The 20,833-nt window shown below is 49.0% G+C and overlaps 1 protein-coding gene across 4 annotated transcripts in view; it reads left to right on the top strand.

The window, feature by feature from the left end:
* The window catches only part of DPF1 (double PHD fingers 1), a 548,769-nt gene that overhangs the window by 497,230 nt on the left and 30,706 nt on the right, over positions 1 to 20,833 (top strand). For all 4 annotated transcript variants that reach the window (XM_078660411.1, XM_078660408.1, XM_078660410.1 and 1 more), the window contains one exon: positions 8,796 to 8,908. In XM_078660411.1, coding sequence (XP_078516537.1) covers positions 8,796 to 8,908 — 113 coding nt within the window. The remainder of the gene's footprint in view (positions 1 to 8,795; positions 8,909 to 20,833) is intronic.

A 20,833-nucleotide genomic window follows, 5' to 3' on the forward strand; every position in this document is an offset into this window, starting at 1 on the left:
CACTCTTTGCTTCAGTAAAATTTGGCATCCTCTTTACGAGCAATAGCTTGAAGTACATTCCATCGAAAGATATGTTGAAAAAATACTATTGGATCTACTCTCTCCATCAGGAAGAGTGTGTGGATGTGGACTCAACACTGACACACGGTTTTTACAATTTTAAGTCTACATATGCTTTAGAGCAGTATTAGACTTTGGCTACTGTTCCTTTTGATAGGAGCTCAACCATCAGTTTAGAGAGGGTACACTCCCTGTCGAAGTGATTACAGCAAAATGGAAAAGTTTATCTAGTGAGGAGTGCCCATTGTGTGTAAGCCAAATAGAAACCATTACACATGTGTTATTTGTGTGTCCACAATATACCAGGTTTTGCTCTTTCTGGATTGCACCAGTGTGTAAGTCACTGGGTACCTCAAGCCATATGATTGCCTTAAGAATACTACGTACTGATCCATCTCCCTTGTATGTATACGCTGTCGCAAATTTCTTGGGGTTTATGTTGGCAAAAAGGAGGGCTATTGTTGCTGATAAGTGATTTTAAGGTTTTGATTAGTGTATTATTTTTATAATGGTTTTAGTTTATCACACAGTGTGAAATTTGTATCAGTAATTTTATGGTAGTGACTTGTGGACTTTGCAGTTAAGGACACAAATAGTTAGGTATTGATTATCCTGTTAACTTTACTGTGCTTAAGTATGATCTGTATTTATTTATTTGCTCACTTTTATGGCTTGAGCCGAATTAAATTTATTTGAAATAAAATGAAATTTTCACCCAGGTGAATCACTAACACATACATACACTTGTGCCTTATCAACAGCTTATTTAAACATTGCAATAACTCTCACGATTTCATACCACCTTTCCCATGCCAGGAAACTCTGAACAATCATCCATTGAGCCCAAGATTAACAGCTTGACCTTTTTGGAATTTGTGCTTCTCTCCCCACATAATAAAGGAATGGCCTCTGATTCAAATAGACAGTTTGATTGCCTCCATAACAGCCACTGCACCCAAAAAGAACCAAATGTGAGATACACCAAAATGTCCTATACCATCAACAACCTTCTTCCCCCAACCGCACATACTAACAAAAGCAGTCCAAAAACCTCTGCCCCAGCCGCATGATCTTACCCCTACCCCAGCCCCACCATTCTGGCTCTGTGGCAACACTAATCCAGAATGAATGGGTTCCATAGTCACCCTGGGTTTCTCCAAGGCTCACTAGCACCTCACGCAGGACCCACTAAAGCTGAACGGAAGTCACCCGCGTCCCATTAGCAGCTTTACGCCCCAGCTCACCGAGCAGAGCCATGTAACTGGGAATGCTTCTAAAAGCACTGTCCTCCCTTTTGCTCTTTGATCTGTTTTCGAGTGATGAAGGTGCAGCTCTAAACTGCCCCTCACACTCTCCACGTCCACCCAATGTTACCCAGGGACCATTTTCCTCCCTAGCAATTCAGACACCCTCAAAGCCCCAAAAAACATCAATGATATTACAGAGGAAAACAAAATCGCCTCCTCCCTCCCTTCGCATACTTAGGGAAGGGCCCCCAGCACCTCACCGAGAAGTAGACTTGACAGAAGCCGTCTTACTCGCGGTCTACGGCCCCTTTTCCTCACCCAACCTTCTATCATCCTCTTTCCCAGCTCCCTGGCCAATGGTGCATAACCCCAGAGGAGCTAGCCCATTAGTGCAATTCCCGCCAACTTCCATGTTATCGTGACTCTCGATAAACCTTGTCTATCAATGCTAGAATGAACTGAACTATACCCTTTTCCCTGCTCCACACCTCAGACCTCCGCCTGGCACCGCCGGATACAAACTCCTGTCAAGCCTGCCCGTACGACTAAGTGGTAGACTCCACCAAAGACCCTATTGCCAACTGAAGCATCCTTTCTCGCCTATGGTCCACATGTCCTATGGCATTGGTGTCTTGACCTTGTCTGCCTCTGTGGCCAGCCATGGAACCTCTTCCACTGTGAACGAGACTACTACGAGGGGAAATAATTCAAGAAAAGCTATGCTCCTTCCCCCATGTTTCCAACCCGCAGGCCACTCCTCTGCGCACCTCTTGCCCTGCCAGTCAAGCCAAATCTAAAGCCCCCTGAGGCATCAGAATATATCTGTACATCCCATTTGCAATGTTTCTGTGCCACTTTTGGAATTCCTCCAAAAACCTGTGCGACATACACAAGTCCTCCTTCACCCCTGTGGACAATTACATGTGGTGATAAGACAGCGGCAGCCAGGCTAGGGATCTGTTCAGCCGCCTTCACAAAGTCCTTCCTGCCCTCACTACTCTTCAAGCAAAATTCAAGTTTGCCAGCAGGACCCGAACCTCCCTGACAGTCACCTGACAGTCACCTTGGGCTTCTCTAACATGGGGTCCAGCAACACTTGCATATGTATTTTCTTCTCCACGTGCCACCAAGGAGACTTGTCCAATTTGATACCTAGAAAGGAGAGCATAGCGCTATGCCCCATTGTCTTTTCCGGAGCAAATGACATCCCAAGATCACCCATGAGCTCTTGAAACCTTGCCAACTATTGTTGGCAGTCTGCAGACTTGGTTGACCCACAAAGAAAAAGTCATCTAGGTAATACGTTACCGTCCCTTTTCCCATGTGCCACGTGAACACCCACTGGAGAAAAGAGCTGAAACGCTCAAACAGCGCACAAGAGCTGGACCTTCATACCCCAACTAGAAACCCTCCTGAAAACCCTCACTTAACAATTTGGCATCCTCCCTGTTGGGTTATTGTGCCAGTTAGAAAAGAAATCCAGATGCTCCACATCAATTGGCATATAAGCTCTTACCCTTATTTCCATGCATACCACACCCTCCCCTGTTTCCTGCCATCTGATTTCCCTACTGCCCACCATAGGTCCCTGGATGTTGTGACTACAGCCCTGTCTGCTGCCCCTGTCCACTACCTCTGCCCTGAAGCAATGCACAAAAGCGTCTATCTGCACAGTTGGAACACTCGTGGCAGAATTTGCAGTACTCTCTTGTACACTGGCATTTGTTAAAATCTCAGCAGGTCCCAAGTGCCCCACCCTGCGCCTTGGCCATCATCCGGGCTGAAAGGGCTGGAATACCAAAGGCAGGCCACTCACCGTAAATGTGGTTTTCTGAACTTAACTGAACCCATTGTATACTGATAGAGAACGGTATCGAGCTCCCCCCACATTGCCTCAGGGTCCCATGCTAGGCGCGCACGCAACTCCTCGTCGTAATGCACCAGGCATAACCTCTGTATGTGATCTTAGCTTGTCTAATCACATCTTTTTATTTGAAAAGTGACACACACCTCTGGGGTATTTTTCGCAATGTACAAGTGCAAAAAGTAGGAAAATCACAATAAAGTTCTCAATTGTTGTCTGCATCTTAGTCCGTTTTGACAACTCATATTCCTCCTCTTTTGAACCTTCTTTCACTCTAAGTTCCCAATGGAGCAGTTTCTTTTCTTTGGGTGCCAACATCAAGTGGGCACCCAGGGCTTTTATCACCCCCATATATGGTAACTTCTTTATTTTAGGCACGTTACTCTTTTTGTTACCTGCGTCTGGTGAGCCCACATTCTCCTGTACTCCCCCTCCTTTATCCTGCGGCGTGACCTGCTCACCCTTAGCCCTTTGTCCAGTTGTCCCTTCTTTTGGTCTGTCACTTTGCCCCTTCTGACGCCACCTGCGCAACCTTGACTTTTTCCTCGGAAGGCTGTGCCTCTGTACAGGACAAACGCCGACTGAAGTGACGGCGGCGTTACGGAGGTGCTACACTCTTTCCTCAGCTCGACTCAGGCGAGCACAAGCACCGACAAAGTAATCTCGGTCATTCTATTGGAGCAGAAATTTTTGGCAAAGCTCTTTAAACAAAAAAGACACTAACTGCAGTGACGGCGGCTGACCAGAGGAAGATTACCTCATCCTCAGTTTGTTTGTAAATTTATCAAGATTTGCGAGCTCTTCATAAGCCTCTTTATTTTTCGTGTAATTGACAAGGAAGATTTTATTCATCTACAGATTGATTCATGATTAGATATTCCCTATGGAACAATCGGGTTACACTACAGTTCATTTCATCGTCCTGAAGATGGGCTAACGGATGTATATGCCAACAAGACCAAAACGTCGACAATTTTATCTATTTCCTTATTGTTTGATTTCTCTTTAGAAAGTGGTTTCTGTTTTGTTCAGACACACTGTTCTGTTAATGTATTTCATTTTGGAATAGATGTTTACATTAATGACTCCTAGGTATTAATAGCAGAGAATCCGTGTGTAAACCAGGAGCATTTTTGTTTTGCTTTAAAAATTAATTTGTACCCTTCAAATTTCCACTATATAAATTGGATTCATGAGGAACTTACACCCATTTCTCTAGTATCTTTCATAGATCATCTGGGAAGGAATGATAATTTGTAGATTGTCTAACTGTAGGTTACCACTTGGAACCTTGATACATCATTGCATGAAATATCTAACTGATTGTACTAAAATGAATCATTTGCCGACATCTTTGCCTGATAATATTTAAACTTCCCATGCCTTCAAGGGTTAATTGGGTTTCCCACTCTTCCTTTCTTTCTGTACCCACCCCGGGATCATTGACATACAAACCTTTCCATAACCATATATCTTCGTTGCCCCAGTCTCCTCCTACATCCACCCCAATGGAGACTTTGTCCCCGCTTCCCTTTACCCCGAAAAGCTTAGTGCCCTTACCTAGCGTCAAGGTCGGCCTCCACACGGGATTCAGCCGCCTAACCAGTAACGAGGGGAGACCACCATCCGCTGCTTTCGCACATGCTTTCTGATCATCGTGACACTGCTGTAAAACACTAGGGACCATCCTGTTATCTGTATCACCCCACATGAACCACTTGGGCAACACTTGTGTCCCTCCTTTACAGGGGCATTATCACCCATCACTTCACCTTCCTCCAGGCCTAACTCATCGTAATCTAACTGTGGTTGAACCTCGACGAAATCTCACTGATCTGTGGAGGGTACGGCCTGTGTATCTGCACCACATTCTGCATTTTTTGCCAGCACCACTGCTCCTGCTGAGGTACGCCATAGGTCCGCCCTCCTGGCCTTATCCCTGCTTGCTGTCATTCCTCACTTCTCGCATCCACCCTGAGGACGGTCGCGACCAATCCAGTTTGATGCACTGCCGAGGCCACACCAGGCCTTCGTGTGGTATTGTGGTAGCCGTCCCACACTGGCGTCAGGCTCTCCAGAGTTTGCTTGACCGCTTAAAAGAAGAGTTGCAATATAGAGGGGAGGTCCAGCTTGCAGAGGTTAATACTCCTTCCTACCTGATTGTCATTCAACTCAGGAACCCATAACTGTGCTTCGTACCGCCCTGGGCCAACTGCCCTACGACCTCCTCTATTTCCCTCTGCTCCTGCCGCCCCAGTGTGTCGCTTGCCCCACCCTGCCCTGAACCCCCCTGCCGAGTGTCTCCCCCATCTTGCCATAATCGCGCCCCTCACCTTATCCCTCTGCACATATGTCTATTATGGTGGCTTAACTCCCAGCCCCCAAATGGCTCGTCCTCGTCCCACCCGATCCCGTCCTCGCCATCCTGCTCTTCCTCATCGCACCATTCCCACATCACTGCCACCAATGTTGACCTAGCTCCTCACTCGTGGCCCCTTTCTTCTCTTGCATCTTGACCTGTACACCCCCACCTGTCCAGGTAGGAAACTCGCTGTGTCCTTCTGTCCAGCCCCGACAACCAACTTGACCGCAGCTGGGCAGAGGCCCTCTCTAACTCCTCCTTGATGACACTGGGGGTAAGTGCCAAATGAAATTGCCTTCGCCTACTGACCCCATTTCCCCCTGCCAGCTTTCGCACTGCCCCTTGTCCTCCCGCACCCGCCACTGTATATGTGCTGTGGGAGCCCTCCGTGCCATTCTGCCCCTACTGGTTGTCCATTGTGTCCTCTGGGCCCTGCTGCACTCCTTGTGGCCCTTTTCTACCCACTGGGTCATTGTTTTCAGACCTCCCCAGCTGGCCATTAGTGCTGCCAGTGAAAATCCCAGTCCTCCCAACGCATCCTCTGGTCTGTGCCGGAATCCCCTCTGAGCCGGGGCCCACAGACTTGCCCACTTTTCTCCCATCATGTGTCCCCTCCCCTGACCTACACTGCCCATTTGCCTTTTTGTATATTTGAGGCCGCTGCCCACGCGGACTCCTCAAGGCGATCCTGCTTCTTCGTGGCCTTAGCTGCTTGCCTCCCACATGTCCCGTACCTGGCAAGCCATATATTCTAGCATGGGCCGCTGGGCTGCAACCCGCCCCCAAGGGCGCCTCACGGGAATTATTCCTCCAGGGAATAATAAACATTATTAATGATATGCAAAAATATAAATCTATAAAATACTTCATCAACGTCTTGCCTACCAGCAAGCTATCTGGTTGCGAAAGACCTATTTTGAACTTATAGTAGACCTAAACATTGCCCAATGCTTACCATTGGTTGATTTATTGTCAATCTCCTTTGCTTGCTTCTTATTCCATAGAGTCTGCATCTTCTGTTTGTTTAAACTATGGATTATAGCCTCTCTACTAATCTTTTGATTGACTTGTATACTTCCACAGCTCACTTTTCTGGAACAACTTTTTCCTTTTTGGACAAACACTTAATGATACTACACCTGTTTACCAGCTCTGTTCCTTCTGGTTTTTGCTCCTGCCAAATACCCGCCCCATGCTCAGTGTTTCTCCCTCCCTTGTGAGCTGCTTTCTCTGAAGTACTTCTCTCCACAAACTCATGCTCCAGGTTGTGCTTTCCTCAACCGGTGTTAATTTCTCCCTTGTGTACTGCTCTCTCGTCTCTCTTCTCTTGTGGTTCTTCCCTGCCAAAATCCCCATTTTTCTGTTCTCTTCATCTCGTGCTTCTCCTTGCCACTGTTTTGTTCTCCCCCTTGTGTGCGGCTTTAACGTTCCTTTTCCCGTCTGCTCTCTCCACCCACTGCTCCGTTGTCCAACACTCAATGCTCTTTTACATTTTTATTTTGGGCTTTTATTTACCGATTTGCGGTTTGGCTCATTAACTAAAAAAGTAAAATGTCACCTGCGCCATTCTGTAGGCGAGCAAATATGTGGTGATGGATGCGCACACTTACAGGATGACATGACCAACAGTGATTGCGTCATTGCACTTTTTCCGTCTTTCTTTTGCTTTTTGTTAATGCTGCACAGCAAGGGCAAACTAAATACCAAAACCGTTAGGTCCAAAGGCAAGACCTTCTGACTCTGTAAATGCTTGTTTTGTTTTGCTCTGTTTTCATTCTGTATTACTTTGGGCCACATGTACAAAAGGTTTTAGTGTTCGCAAACAGAGAATCGGGCCGTTTGTGACAGCTAAATAGCCTTTTGACATGTAATAACCATATTTTGCGAGTCGGTAACGTATTACCGGGCGTCCTTTCCTGATAGCAAGTCGCATGGGGATGTGTGAATGTTTTACGACCGGAATACGGTTGTAAAACATTCGCAGTTTACCGATAACTTCAAGTAGTTGGTATGCCAGTCGCATACAGGAAGGGGTCCTCAGAGGAACGCTTTCTCTTTGTGAATGGTTACAAAAAGGTTTTTTTGACAAGGCAGTGGATACACGGACTAGTGCCTACTCTAAACTGAAACGTATAATTTTTCTTTTTGAAACGCATCCTGTTTTCCTTTAGGAAAAATGGGCTGAATTTTTTTTTTTAACGCTGCTCTATTTAAAAGCAAACACAGACATGGTGGTCTGCTGTCCCCAGCAGGCCATCATTCATGTGTTTTTAGCAGTTCCCAATGTATCACAAATCGCGGCCTAAATCATGAATATTTATGAGGTAGGTCCATTTGCGACCAACTGAGAATCTTTAAATGTGTCTGAGAACATTAGTACATCGCTGTTTGCGACTTCCTAATTTTGAATCGCAAAGATTAGCAGTTTGGAAGTCTCAAACAGATTTTCGTTGTACATGTGGCCAGAACTGAAAATGTAGCTGCTAAGGCATTCTTAGAACAGGCAGATATTTATGCCCACATGCATCAAGCTTTTTTGCATTCGCAAACGGTGCGAATGGCAAAATTCGGCCGTTTGCGAATGCAAAAAACCTTTTTTGGGATGCATCATTTTTTTTCATTTTTGTGATTTCTTAAATTGCTATAGCATTTAAGAAATTGCAAATTTTGCGATTTCTTAAATGCTATGCATGATTTTTTTTAAATTGCGAATTCGCAATTAGGAAGGGGAAAATTGCCATGAAGTAAACCTTCATGGTAATTTGCGAAAAGTTTTAAAAATGCACAAAAGTGCTGTTTTGAAACTTATATTTTACACACACACATGCCCTTGGGACATGTGTGTGAGTAAAATGTACTTACGTGACATTTCAGGGGTGCAGGGGGGTCCTTTGGACCCCCCCTGCACCCTTGAAATTGCATTCTCATTTTGCTATTCCTTAATTGCGAATTCGCAATATGAGAATGCCTTCCCATTGATTCCTATGGGCCTCTAGGCCCATAGGAATCAATGTAATGTGATTCCTTAATTGCGATTCGCAATTAAGGAATCGCAAATAAAGAAAATTAAGGAATCGCAAAAACTTTTGCAATTTCTTGATTTTCGCAATTTAGGAATCGCAAATTCCTACAATGATGCATGTGGGTGTTTGGCTTCCTCCGAAGTGCAGTGTATGATTGCTTTCAAGTAACACTTTGAGATCCTGCATCCATGGTTGACTTAAATAACGCGTTCTTTTTGCTGTTGTGTTTTCAATTGTAGGTCACCCATCCTGTTTACAGTTTACGGTAAATATGACGGCGGCCGTGCGAACCTACCGCTGGCAGTGCATCGAGTGCAAATCATGCAGTCTTTGCGGCACCTCAGAAAATGATGTGAGTACAGGCAGCATGCCAGGACATACTGAAATTGTAAACAAGATATCAGTAATGTCATCGAATGGGAAGGTTCTGGGCCATGTTATACACCACACCTTAAGTAATATGTTATCTAGGTGTTGTTGTAAAGTACCTGTAACATAAGGTTATCTGAAAGCTTGTCTAGGATGAAACTTATTTCCTAATGTATGAAGGAGAAAACACCAGTCGAAGTATAAAATGTCAATTGCCTGACCCTATCATTATGTATTCTTGTCCCAATGTAGGGGCCTGATTCACAGAACTAATTTAAGACTAAATCCTAAACTTACTACCATTTTGGTATTCACAGAAGTCACTTACTCATTTTAGTATTCACAGAAGGCACTTACTCATTTCGGTATTCACAGAAGTTAGGAGTCCTAACTTTAGGACTCCTACATGCCTTCTGTGAATGCCAAAAGTCTTAAAGTTAGTATTTCTTAGTTTAGGAGTAGTAAAGTTAGGACTCCTAACTTTAGGACTCCTAAATGCCTTCTGTGAATACCGAAAGTCTTAAGGTTAGGATTTTTCTCAGTTTAGGAGTAGTAAAATTAGGACTCCTAACTTCTGTGAATACCAAAATGAGCAAGTGCCTTCTGTGAATACCAAAATGAGTAAGTGCCTTCTGTGAAAACCAAAAGGGTAGTATGTTTAGGATTTTGTCTTAAGTTAGTTCAGTGAATCGGGCCCAATATGTTTAGAAAACAATGCCTTATCTATGGGAATATAAGCCTACTTCTATTTTGTTTCCAGATCCCTACGGGTGGATTTTGCCTTCCCAAATGAAGGTTTGAACCAGTTTGTCTTAAGCCCTGATTCCCAGTAAAAAGCTAAATTCCGAGCCCAGTGCAAACACCTGTGTTTTTTTCATGTCTTGGAATACCACAGTTTCCCCCCCCCCACAGATTTTGTTTGGTCAAACTCCCTGAATTTGTTGGCAGGAAAGTGGCGGAAAAAAGGCAAACCCTGGAATTTGGTGCATTAAAATACTGATTTCATATGTTACGCCTCATTTCCAAGTGAAAAACTAGGAACAGAGGGTATTTACTGTACAAGAAGTTGGCATAAACGGAAATCTTCAAATTAAATATTATTGTCCACAAGGACTGTAAAATGGTTATGTTTGGCGATTATGGTTGATGATTATGTTACAATTCACGTGAGGCAATGAGCTAACAATATCAATAAGTTTGCTAGAAACGGTAACTTTAAGAATGATGGCAAGCCCCCTGATTTTTTTTTTGTGCTCATTATCATGCAAACAGCAAGAAGCATATCCTCTTCTGTAAACAAATCCTTTGGTAATTGACCAAAATTTGGTCGATCTTGATACTAGCAGGGCAGACGTATCTAATCTATACTTTTTGCTACAGTTAGTCTGGATTAAGTATCCTTGATCATTTATGGATACCATTTTGCTCATCCAAGTGGCATTAATTAGCCTGAGTAAGATTCATGAGTAGCAAAGAATGTTTGTGTCTTTACAACTTTTTTTAATGAAAGTTTTATTAAACTTATTTTATTAAAAGTGTTTCATACCACAATTTAACAGAACTTTAAGTCAAACTAAGTAAGTAGGGGGTAGGAGATTTGCCAAAAAGCTTTGATTTGTGAGGGTTCTACCAGAGAGGAGCCAATGAGCTGAGCATACACATAAAAGTACACAAGTTTGCCTTGGCAAAACTCCGTACCAGTAGCACCTTCCTGCCAAGAACTGTCGCAGGTAATCCTGCCTGCACCAGTCCACGATAGGAAGGTATGAGGTGCGCCTTCAGCACGCCAGAGGTGCACCTGCTCTGAGCATTCACATGTCTGCATTTTAACCAGCGGGTGAACATTGCTACATCGACAGGGAAATTTGAAAGTGTTTTCTGAGAAAGAAAAACGATTTTATTCAAAAGGGCTCTGCATTGTTGGAATAATCACACATAATGTCTCAGCAGGCATACTGGCATATCATCACACTCCTCATTGTCTGTTTAATTTGGATTTTTTAAGGATCAGTAAGCAGCGGCGGTCGGTGCAGGTAGGCGGGGTGATGCGGGGGGTGTCGACAGACCACAGAATAAGATTTAGTTATTTATATAATTTTCCCTATTCTGTCGTCTGTCGACTTCCCCCCATCCCGCCCTGCCTCCACCTCGCTTACCTGCACAGACCGCCACTGTCAGTAAGATTGGTCACTGTTAGACCTGACACCTTTTGGCGTGATTCTTCCCCCATATTTTGCCTCTGACTCATGTGTGTTGATGCTGTGCTGGATTTCGTTTTTGCTGATTTAGATGCTTTGGACACTCTGCCACTGCTGATCAGTGTCAGAGTGTAAGTGCTCCTTCTGTAAATTGTGATATTGATTGAGTATACCTAATTGGCATATTTGTATCACCACGAAGTCCCTAGTAAAGTGCACTGTGTGTGCCAGGGCTGGTGATGACAAATGCTACTGGTGGGCCTGCAGCGCAGATTGCGCCACCCACATGAGTAGCTTTAAAATGGTGACTCAGGCCTGCCAGCGCAGAGCCTGTGTGCAGTCAGTGACTGCCATGTCAGCCTGGCCAGTGTCCCCACTGGCTAGGCCTAACCCTTCCCTGTCTGTGCACATCAGACACCCCTATAGAAGGCTCAAGGTACCCCCCTGGGCAGGGTGCAGTGTAGGGATAAGGTAGAGCATGTGCTAGTGCAGGTACTATGCTCTGGTAGTGGGCTGCAGCCATTTTATGTGCTCACTGCTGTAAGGCTATCTTGCTCCATAGAGTAACATGGAGGGGGGCTGGGCCCATGTGATACCAGCCTATCTCCCCATAGGAACAAGATGGGACATAAGTGAAAGATATCCCTGGACTCAGAATTTAATGACACATCTTTTAGTGAAGGGTGTTTTTAAATCCTGTGTTGGAGAATAGCACTTTTAGAAAGTGGCTGTTCTCTTGTCTAAACCTTTTTCTGTGTGCCTGGGTTTGTGGAATGTCTGCCTGGTCTGGAAGTGACAGGAAGGGGTTGCAGAGCCCCAGAGGAGAGGGTTGGAGCCATCCCGGGGATGAAAGGGCACATCTGCCTGCCTGGGAGGAGGGAGGAAGGAATGCCTGATAAGTGCTGGGCTGCGCCTGCCTACCTCCCCCACGTTAGCTCTCTCCTGGTGGTCAACTGACACCACTGGCCCTGAAGCTGACAGGAAGAAGAAAACCAGAGACACCTCAGTGCTCCGCAACCCCCAGAACTGGTTTAGACTGGACCCAGGGCCTCCATGCACAAAGGCTTGAAAGAACTTCAAAGGCATTGAGGGGTATAAGGAAAGGACCCCTGTCTACAGAGAGTTAGATTCTGAAATTCTGCAACCAAGAAGGAACCTTTGCTGGAAGGAGGACAGCTAGGGAACTAAAGGAAGACTGCCTTGCTGTGTGCTCTAAGGGCTGACCTGTTCTACTGTCTACCTGGAAGCTGAGGAGAAGAAAAGGGGCTTTGCTGTGTGCTGTGACCCTGCCTACTTGAAACTGCCAATACTCTGCTGTGTGCTGTGTCTGCAACTGAATCTCCAAGGGCCTGAGAAGAGCTGGCCTCCTGCTGGGAACCCAGGGCTAAAGGTTCCTAAAGCTATCCCAGGAAACAGTTGCAAAATCGTGCTGTTGGGACCCGAGACGCGTGGTGCTGGACTGCGGAGCGTGAGGAGGAGATCGGTGTGCTCATCGGCACATTAATCGTGAGGGTTGGAGGCTTGTGGAGCCTCCCCTCGTGAAATCTGCTCCCAGGTGGTGGCAAGGTCGAGAGGGGGGTCTAGTTCTGACCAGCGCCCTTTAAAACCCTTTGCCGCCAAATCACCGTCGCAGCCCGGGGCCAGGATCACCCCTGGAAGTTGCTGTTCGTGACCAGGAGCTGCGGGGCCGAAGATTGAAGCCGCCGCGCTCCCATTGGTCGAAGGAGCCGAGCCCCCTCACCAACGCCGCGACGGGATTGGCCCGTGCGGCGTAGCATCATCAGCGCCCTTGTGCCGTGATTGGCCGAGCTTGCGGAGCGTCATCGGCGAGGCCGCGCTGCCATTGGTTGGCGGCCTCGCGCTCAGAGGGGCTCGACTGAGGGCCGCGACCGGATTGGCTGCCTCCGCTGAAGCTGCGGGAGGTGCCGAAGAATTGCCCAAAATCACCGCCGGGACCGGGGAAGAGCTCTGACCCCGCCGAGGGACCTGGAAGCGTCCCGCACCCCTGGCCAGCCGTCCCTCCATCAGGTGAGCTTCACCGCCTCCCCCGCCGCTCGTTGGATTGTCGAGAGCGGGCGGGAGAGGAAAGGGGACCGGCCGGGGCGGGGACGCGTGCAGTCTGCACGGCTGATGCGCAGTGGTGCGCCTGAGTCCCAGGAAGACGCGAGGCTGCCCCGGGGACGAGAAAGAGTCCCTGGGCCTCGCGAGGGAGTTTACACAGCGCATGAAGCCCACAGATATAAGTACACGTGGGTCTTGTTTTCTTTGCTCATGTTGAGAGCATCACAGTATAAATCAGTGGCCATATTTTCTTAAGTGCTGATTTAAGGGACTAGAGACTATTTTATGATTTGGAACCTGAGACTATTGTTTTGAATGACCAGAACTGCCTATTTACAAGTACCATCCTAGAGAATTACGTGCAACCTTTAAGCTAGAAATGCTATGTGTTCTAAAGAAGTGATTATCATGCAACTGCTTCATTTACATGCTGAAACTAGATAAAGTTATATTTTATATATACTTACCTGTGTGGTCTCAGTTTGTGGTGGATTGGGAATTGCTGTTGTGTTAAGTGCAAATGTTATCCACATTGTCTCCGAGTTTAGCCTAGACTGCTCGCGCCATGCTACCTAGAGGGTGAGCAGGGGTTATCTCAGAGGGTTATTCCGTCGCCCTGACCGGAGCTAGGGGTCCCTACTTGGGCCAAGGTACTTACCTTTGCCAACCAGAGACTCCGGTTCTAACATTGGTGGCTCGCGGTGCGGATTTTGAACTAATGATTGCACTTGACCTGCAGTGATTTCTTGTACATCACTAGTCTAGTTTAGCGGAACAGGTTGCGCAGGATTTTTTCTTTTTGGTGAAACCTTTTTAGTTGAAAAAGGGTAGGAGGTAACATGTCTCAGACCGCGCAAAGCATGAATGCAGAAGGGGAAGTGGAATTTGAAAGCCAGGAGTTGCTCACCTATAACAAGGAGCAACTGAGAAAATTCTGCAGACAGCTTGAATGCCCAGTAAGGGGCGGCGCAAATAAGGAAGAGCTACGGACAGCTCTGAGGGCCTGGTGGGAGGCCAAACATGGTGCCCCGGAAGCGGCTACTGGAGAGGGAGACACACAGGAGAATGGGTTTTTGCCCAGTGAATTGCCAGTGGCGAAGCCAGTGTCTAGGGCCGGCAGCACCCACTCCAGTAGGATTATTTCTCCAGAGGAGGTGGAGGAGAATCAGAGAGCTAGGGCCCATGAGATTGAGCTGTTAAAGCTCAAAGCGGAAGCCGACGAGAAGAGACTGCGCCTAGAAGTTGAGAAAGAGGCGCAGGAGAGAGCGGCACAGGAGAGAAGGCATGCTCTCGCTTTGGAGGAAAAGAAGCTCCAATTGGCTCATGAGAGGAGCATGAAGGAATTGGATTTCAAATATAAAGAGAGGGGTCCAGTTCTAATGGTGGCAGCGCACAACCAGTACAGGCGGGTAAGGTATACATACCAAAGGATCTGGTACAGAATTATCAGAGGGGTGAGGATATTTATGCGTGGTTCAGAGCGTATGAACTTGCCTTGAAGATGAATGAGGTGCCTGAAAAGAATTGGGGAGCAGGATTGTGGAAGCATTTTGAGGCCTCAGGGAGGGATGTATTGGCACCCTTAGACGCAAAGAATGCTTTAGCCTACTCCGCCATGAAGGAGGCTTTGTGCCTCAGGTATGGGCTCACTGCAGAACAGTACCGCCAGAAGTTTAGGAACTTCAAGAAGCTTGATTCAAGTACTTGGGTGGAGTGTGTGAGTATGTACACGCGTGCACTGGAAGGTTGGATGAAGGGCAGCAAAGTTACTGATTATGTGGGGTTGTGTCACTTGATTAGTAGGGAGCACTTAAGTAGTTTGTGTGTCCCAGAGCTGCGCCAGCATCTTTTGGATAGTAAGTTAACTGATCCCAGTGAGCTTGCTAAAGAGGCGGACCGGTGGACTAGCACCAGGGTCCACAAGGGGGTGGTAAGTACCCCCGCCAAAGGTGGACAGGGTCCCCAGCAGAAGAGTGGGGGGACACGGGTAATCAAAAGGAGTCTTCTAAATGGCCCCAAAGTAGTTCCCAAGAGAAGGTGTCTCAACCCCCCAAGTCTAAGAAGTCCTGGCCCCATAAGGGCCCGCAGGACAAGAAGACCCTCACTTGCTATGCATGTAGGGAGGTGGGGCACATTGCTCCAAACTGTCCAAAGAAGAAATCTGCACCCACTGGTGCTCCAGCTCCAGCTCCGGCGATAGCCAGTGTAGCTTTGGGAGGGGATTTGATTTCTAGTGGGGAGGAGGGGTTAGCATTGATGACCCTTGTCTCTCTAGGAGACCAAGAGATGGCCCAGGAAACCTTGCTGCCCCAAAACACTAAGAAATACGGGCAGAAGGTGACCATCAATGGACAGGTGGTGGAGGCTCTGAGAGACACAGGGGCCAGCGTGACATCTGTTAGGTTTCAGTGGGTGTCTGAAGAGCAAATTGTTCCCCAGGTACTCCGGCCTGTGGTGGCAGCTGACAGTTCAGTGCGCTACTGCAGGCTGGCGAAAGTTCCATTTGAGTGGGGAGGAGTCTCCGGTATTTTGGAGATTGTTGTAAGTGATGCCTTGCCTGTAGATTGTCTATTAGGTAATGACCTGGAGAGCTCCCCATGGAAGGAGGTGGAGCACAGGACTCACTTGGAGATGTTGGGTTTGCCTGCGTGGATCTGTGTGTCCACCCGTGCAATGACAGCCAGAGAGGGCGGTCTAGCAAAACTGGAGCCTGGAACAGTGGCCCAGGGACCTGCCAAGAGAGGAAGGGGTAGAGGGCGCGGGAAACCGGCCCCCACTGTTCCCACGGTCCAGGAGGAGGCAGACCCCGAGGGGGATGCCCTGGAACCTACAGGGGAGCAGGTGGCCGAACTAGGGGAATTGCCTGAGCTGTCCCAGTGGCAGCAAGAGGGTGGTCCCTCCAGGGAGGAATTCTGCCAGGCTCAGAAGGAGTGCCCTTCTCTCATTGGTGTGCGGCAGCAGGCTGCCGACCAGGCCGCCGGCCTGGGGTCCAAGGAGCATTTGATCTATTGGGAGGATGACTTACTTTATAGTGAGCCTAAGTTCGCTGAGCCCGGCGCAGCCCGTGTGCTGGTGGTACCGGAGCGCTTCAGGAACTTCCTACTGAGTCTGGCTCATGACGTGCCTCTCGCAGGACATCTGGGGCAAGACAAGACCTATCACAGGCTTGTCACCCATTTCTACTGGCCCCAGATGAAGACGCACGTCTCTGCCTTTTGTAAGTCTTGTCAGACTTGTCAGGCCAGTGGCAAGAGTGGAGGGAAGCGCGTGGCACCCCTCCAACCCTTTCCCGTGGTGAGCACCCCTTTTGAGCGGGTGGGCATTGACATCGTGGGGCCCCTGGATCCCAAGACAGCCCTAGGCAACAGGTTTATCCTGGTCTTGGTGGACCATGCCACTCGGTACCCGGAAGCCCTTCCGCTCAGGACAGTCACCGCCCCAGTGGTGGGCCGTGCCCTGATGGGGATCTTTTCCCGGGTGGGATTTCCGAAGGAGGTCGTTTCGGACCGCGGGACAAACTTCATTTCTAAGTATATGAAGTCCCTGTGGAGTGAGTGTGGGGTGACCTACAAATTCACCACTCCTTACCACCCTCAAGGAAATGGTTTGGTTGAGAGATTCAACCGCACATTGAAGGGCATGATCATGGGCCTGGAGAAGCCCATGAGGCGGAAATGGGATGTCTTGTTGCCATGCCTGTTGTTTGCCTACAGGGAGGTGCCTCAGAAATCCTTAGGGTTCAGTCCCTTTGAGTTGCTGTATGGCCACCCTGTCAGAGGGCCTCTGGCTCTGGTGAAGGAGGGGTGGGAGAAATCCCGTGGGAAAACCCCTCAGGATGTGTTCAGCTATGTGCTGGCCATTCGCAACCAGACCAAGCGCTTCAGGAAGCTCGCTCAAGAGAACCTGGAGGCTAGCCAGGAGGAAATGAAGAGGTGGTATGACCAGAACACTTCTCTGGTTGAGTTCCAACCTGGTCAGAAGGTGTGGGTGATGGCGCCAGTGGAGCCTTGTGCGCTCCGTGACAAGTGGTCTGGCCCATATGAGGTGGTGGAGCGCAAGAGCGAGGTTACCTATTTGGTTAACCTGAAGACTCCCAGGCAGCCCCTGAGAGTGCTACATGTGAACCGCCTCAAACCCCACTTTGAAAGAACTGAAGTGACTATGCTCATGGCTACAGATGTTGGAGGGGAGGAGGATAGTGATCCTCTCCCTGACCTCCTGGCAGTCAAGGAGCAAGATGGGTCAGTGGATGGTGTGGTCCTCTCCCCCACCCTGACCCCAGAACAGCAGGAGGACTGTCACTAAGTCTTGGGTCAGTTCGCCCCACTGTTCTCCCTGACCCCAGGTGTCACCAAATGGTGCGTCCACGACGTGGACACTGGAGACAGCATGCCTGTGAAACAGAAGTTTTACAGGGTGGCTGACAAGGTCAGAGCTAGCATCAAAGAAGAGGTTTCCAAGATGTTGGCGCTTGGGGTTATTGAGCCCTCCAGCAGCCCCTGGGCTAGCCCAGTGGTCTTAGTGCCTAAGAAAGCTGCTACCCCCGGTGGCACCCCAGAACTTCGGTTCTGCGTGGACTACCGTGGGCTCAATGCGGTCACGAAGACTGACGCGCACCCCATCCCCAGAGCGGATGAGCTAGTGGATCGGTTGGGAGCTGCCCAGTACCTGAGTACTTTTGATTTGACTTCAGGGTACTGGCAGATTGCCTTGACTGACGGGGCAAAGGAGAGGTCAGCATTTTCAACGCCGGAAGGACACTTCCAGTTTCGTGTCATGCCCTTTGGGTTGAAAAATGCCCCCGCCACATTTCAGAGATTGGTCAACCAGGTACTGGCAGGGCTGGAGCAATTCAGCGCAGCCTACCTGGATGACATTGCGGTGTTCAGCTCCACTTGGGAGGAACACCTGCAACACCTCACTGAAGTGTTGAAGGCTCTGCAGAAGGCAGGCCTCACTATCAAGGCCAGTAAATGCCAGATAGGGCAGGGATCTGTGGTGTACTTGGGACACCAGGTGGGGAGCGGCAAGGTGGCGCCCCTACAGGCAAAAATTGATACCATTCTGGCTTGGAAACCCCCCAAGACCCAGACTGAGGTGAGAGCCTTTCTGGGTCTCACCGGGTATTACAGACGGTTTGTCAAAGGTTATGGCACCATTGTGGCCCCTTTGACAGAGCTGACATCTAGGAATCAGCCTAGAAAAGTGAATTGGACTGAGGCCTGTCAAACTGCTTTTGACACCCTCAAAACTGCCATGTGCACAGCACCGGTGCTTAAGGCACCTGACTTTTCCAGTGAGTTCATTGTGCAAACTGACGCTTCAGAGCAAGGCGTGGGAGCAGTACTCTCACAGATCAATAATGAGGGAGGAGACCAACCCGTGGCTTTCATTAGCCGGAGGCTGATCCCCAGGGAACAAAAATGGAGTGCCATTGAAAGAGAAGCTTTCGCTGTGGTCTGGGCTCTGAAGAAGCTGAGGCCCTACCTGTTTGGGACTCACTTCCGCGTTCAGACCGACCACAGGCCCCTCAGATGATTAATGCAGATGAGGGGTGAGAATCCAAAATTGTTGAGGTGGTCCATTTCCCTACAGGGGATGGATTTTACGGTGGAGCACCGCCCTGGTACAGAACACGCCAATGCTGACGGTCTGTCCAGATTCTTCCGCCTTAGTGATGAGGACTCCCAAGAGGTTGGGTAGTTCTCCCCACTTTCAGCTGGAGGGGACACGTGTTAGACCTGACACCTTTTGGCGTGATTCTTCCCCCATATTTTGCCTCTGACTCATGTGTGTTGATGCTGTGCTGGATTTCGTTTTTGCTGATTTAGATGCTTTGGACACTCTGCCACTGCTGATCAGTGTCAGAGTGTAAGTGCTCCTTCTGTAAATTGTGATATTGATTGAGTATACCTAATTGGCATATTTGTATCACCACGAAGTCCCTAGTAAAGTGCACTGTGTGTGCCAGGGCTGGTGATGACAAATGCTACTGGTGGGCCTGCAGCGCAGATTGCGCCACCCACATGAGTAGCTTTAAAATGGTGACTCAGGCCTGCCAGCGCAGGGCCTGTGTGCAGTCAGTGACTGCCATGTCAGCCTGGCCAGTGTCCCCACTGGCTAGGCCCAATCCTTCCCTGTCTGTGCACATCAGCCACCCCTATGGAAGGCTCAAGGTACCCCCCTGGGCAGGGTGCAGTGTAGGGATAAGGTAGAGCATGTGCTAGTGCAGGTACTATGCTCTGGTAGTGGGCTACAGCCATTCTGTGTGCTCACTGCTGTAAGGCTATCTTGCTCCATAGAGTAACATGGAGGGGGGCTGGGCCCATGTGATACCAGCCTATCTCCCCATAGGAACAAGATGGGACATAAGTGAAAGATATCCCTGGACTCAGAATTTGATGACACATCTTTTAGTGAAGGGTGTTTTTAAATCCTGTGTTGGAGAATAGCACTTTTAGAAAGTGGCTGTTCTCTTGTCTAAACCTTTTTCTGTGTGCCTGGGTTTGTGGAATGTCTGCCTGGTCTGGATGTGACAGGAAGGGGTTGCAGAGCCCCAGAGGAGAGGGTTGGAGCCACCCCGGGGATGAAAGGGCACATCTGCCTGCCTGGGAGGAGGGAGGAAGGAATGCCTGATAAGTGCTGGGCTGCGCCTGCCTACCTCCCCCACGTTAGCTCTCTCCTGGTGGTCAACTGACACCACTGGCCCTGAAGCTGACAGGAAGAAGAAAACCAGAGACACCTCAGTGCTCCGCAACCCCCAGAACTGGTTTAGACTGGACCCAGGGCCTCCATGCACAAAGGCTTGAAAGAACTTCAAAGGCATTGAGGGGTATAAGGAAAGGACCCCTGTCTACAGAGAGTTAGATTCTGAAATTCTGCAACAAAGAAGGAACCTTTGCTGGAAGGAGGACAGCTAGGGAACTAAAGGAAGACTGCCTTGCTGTGTGCTCTAAGGGCTGACCTGTTCTACTGTCTACCTGGAAGCTGAGGAGAAGAAAAGGGGCTTTGCTGTGTGCTGTGACCCTGCCTACTTGAAACTGCCAAGACTCTGCTGTGTGCTGTGTCTGCAACTGAATCTCCAAGGGCCTGAGAAGAGCTGGCCTCCTGCTGGGAACCCAGGGCTAAAGGTTCCTAAAGCTATCCCAGGAAACAGTTGCAAAATCGTGCTGTTGGGACCCGAGACGCGTGGTGCTGGACTGCGGAGCGTGAGGAGGAGATCGGTGTGCTCATCGGCACATTAATCGTGAGGGTTGGAGGCTTGTGGAGCCTCCCCTCGTGAAATCTGCTCCCAGGTGGTGGCAAGGTCGAGAGGGGGGTCTAGTTCTGACCAGCGCCCTTTAAAACCCTTTGCCGCCAAATCACCGTCGCAGCCCGGGGCCAGGATCACCCCTGGAAGTTGCTGTTCGTGACCAGGAGCTGCGGGGCCGAAGATCGAAGCCGCCGCGCTCCCATTGGTCGAAGGAGCCGAGCCCCCTCACCAACGCCGCGACGGGATTGGCCCTTGCGGCGTAGCATCATCAGCGCCCTTGTGCCGTGATTGGCCGAGCTTGCGGAGCGTCATCGGCGAGGCCGCGCTGCCATTGGTTGGCGGCCTCGCGCTCACAGGGGCTCGACTGAGGGCCGCGACCGGATTGGCTGCCTCCGCT

This window comes from Lissotriton helveticus, chromosome 9, assembly GCF_964261635.1.
Source record: "Lissotriton helveticus chromosome 9, aLisHel1.1, whole genome shotgun sequence".
Lineage (NCBI taxonomy): Eukaryota > Metazoa > Chordata > Amphibia > Caudata > Salamandridae > Lissotriton > Lissotriton helveticus.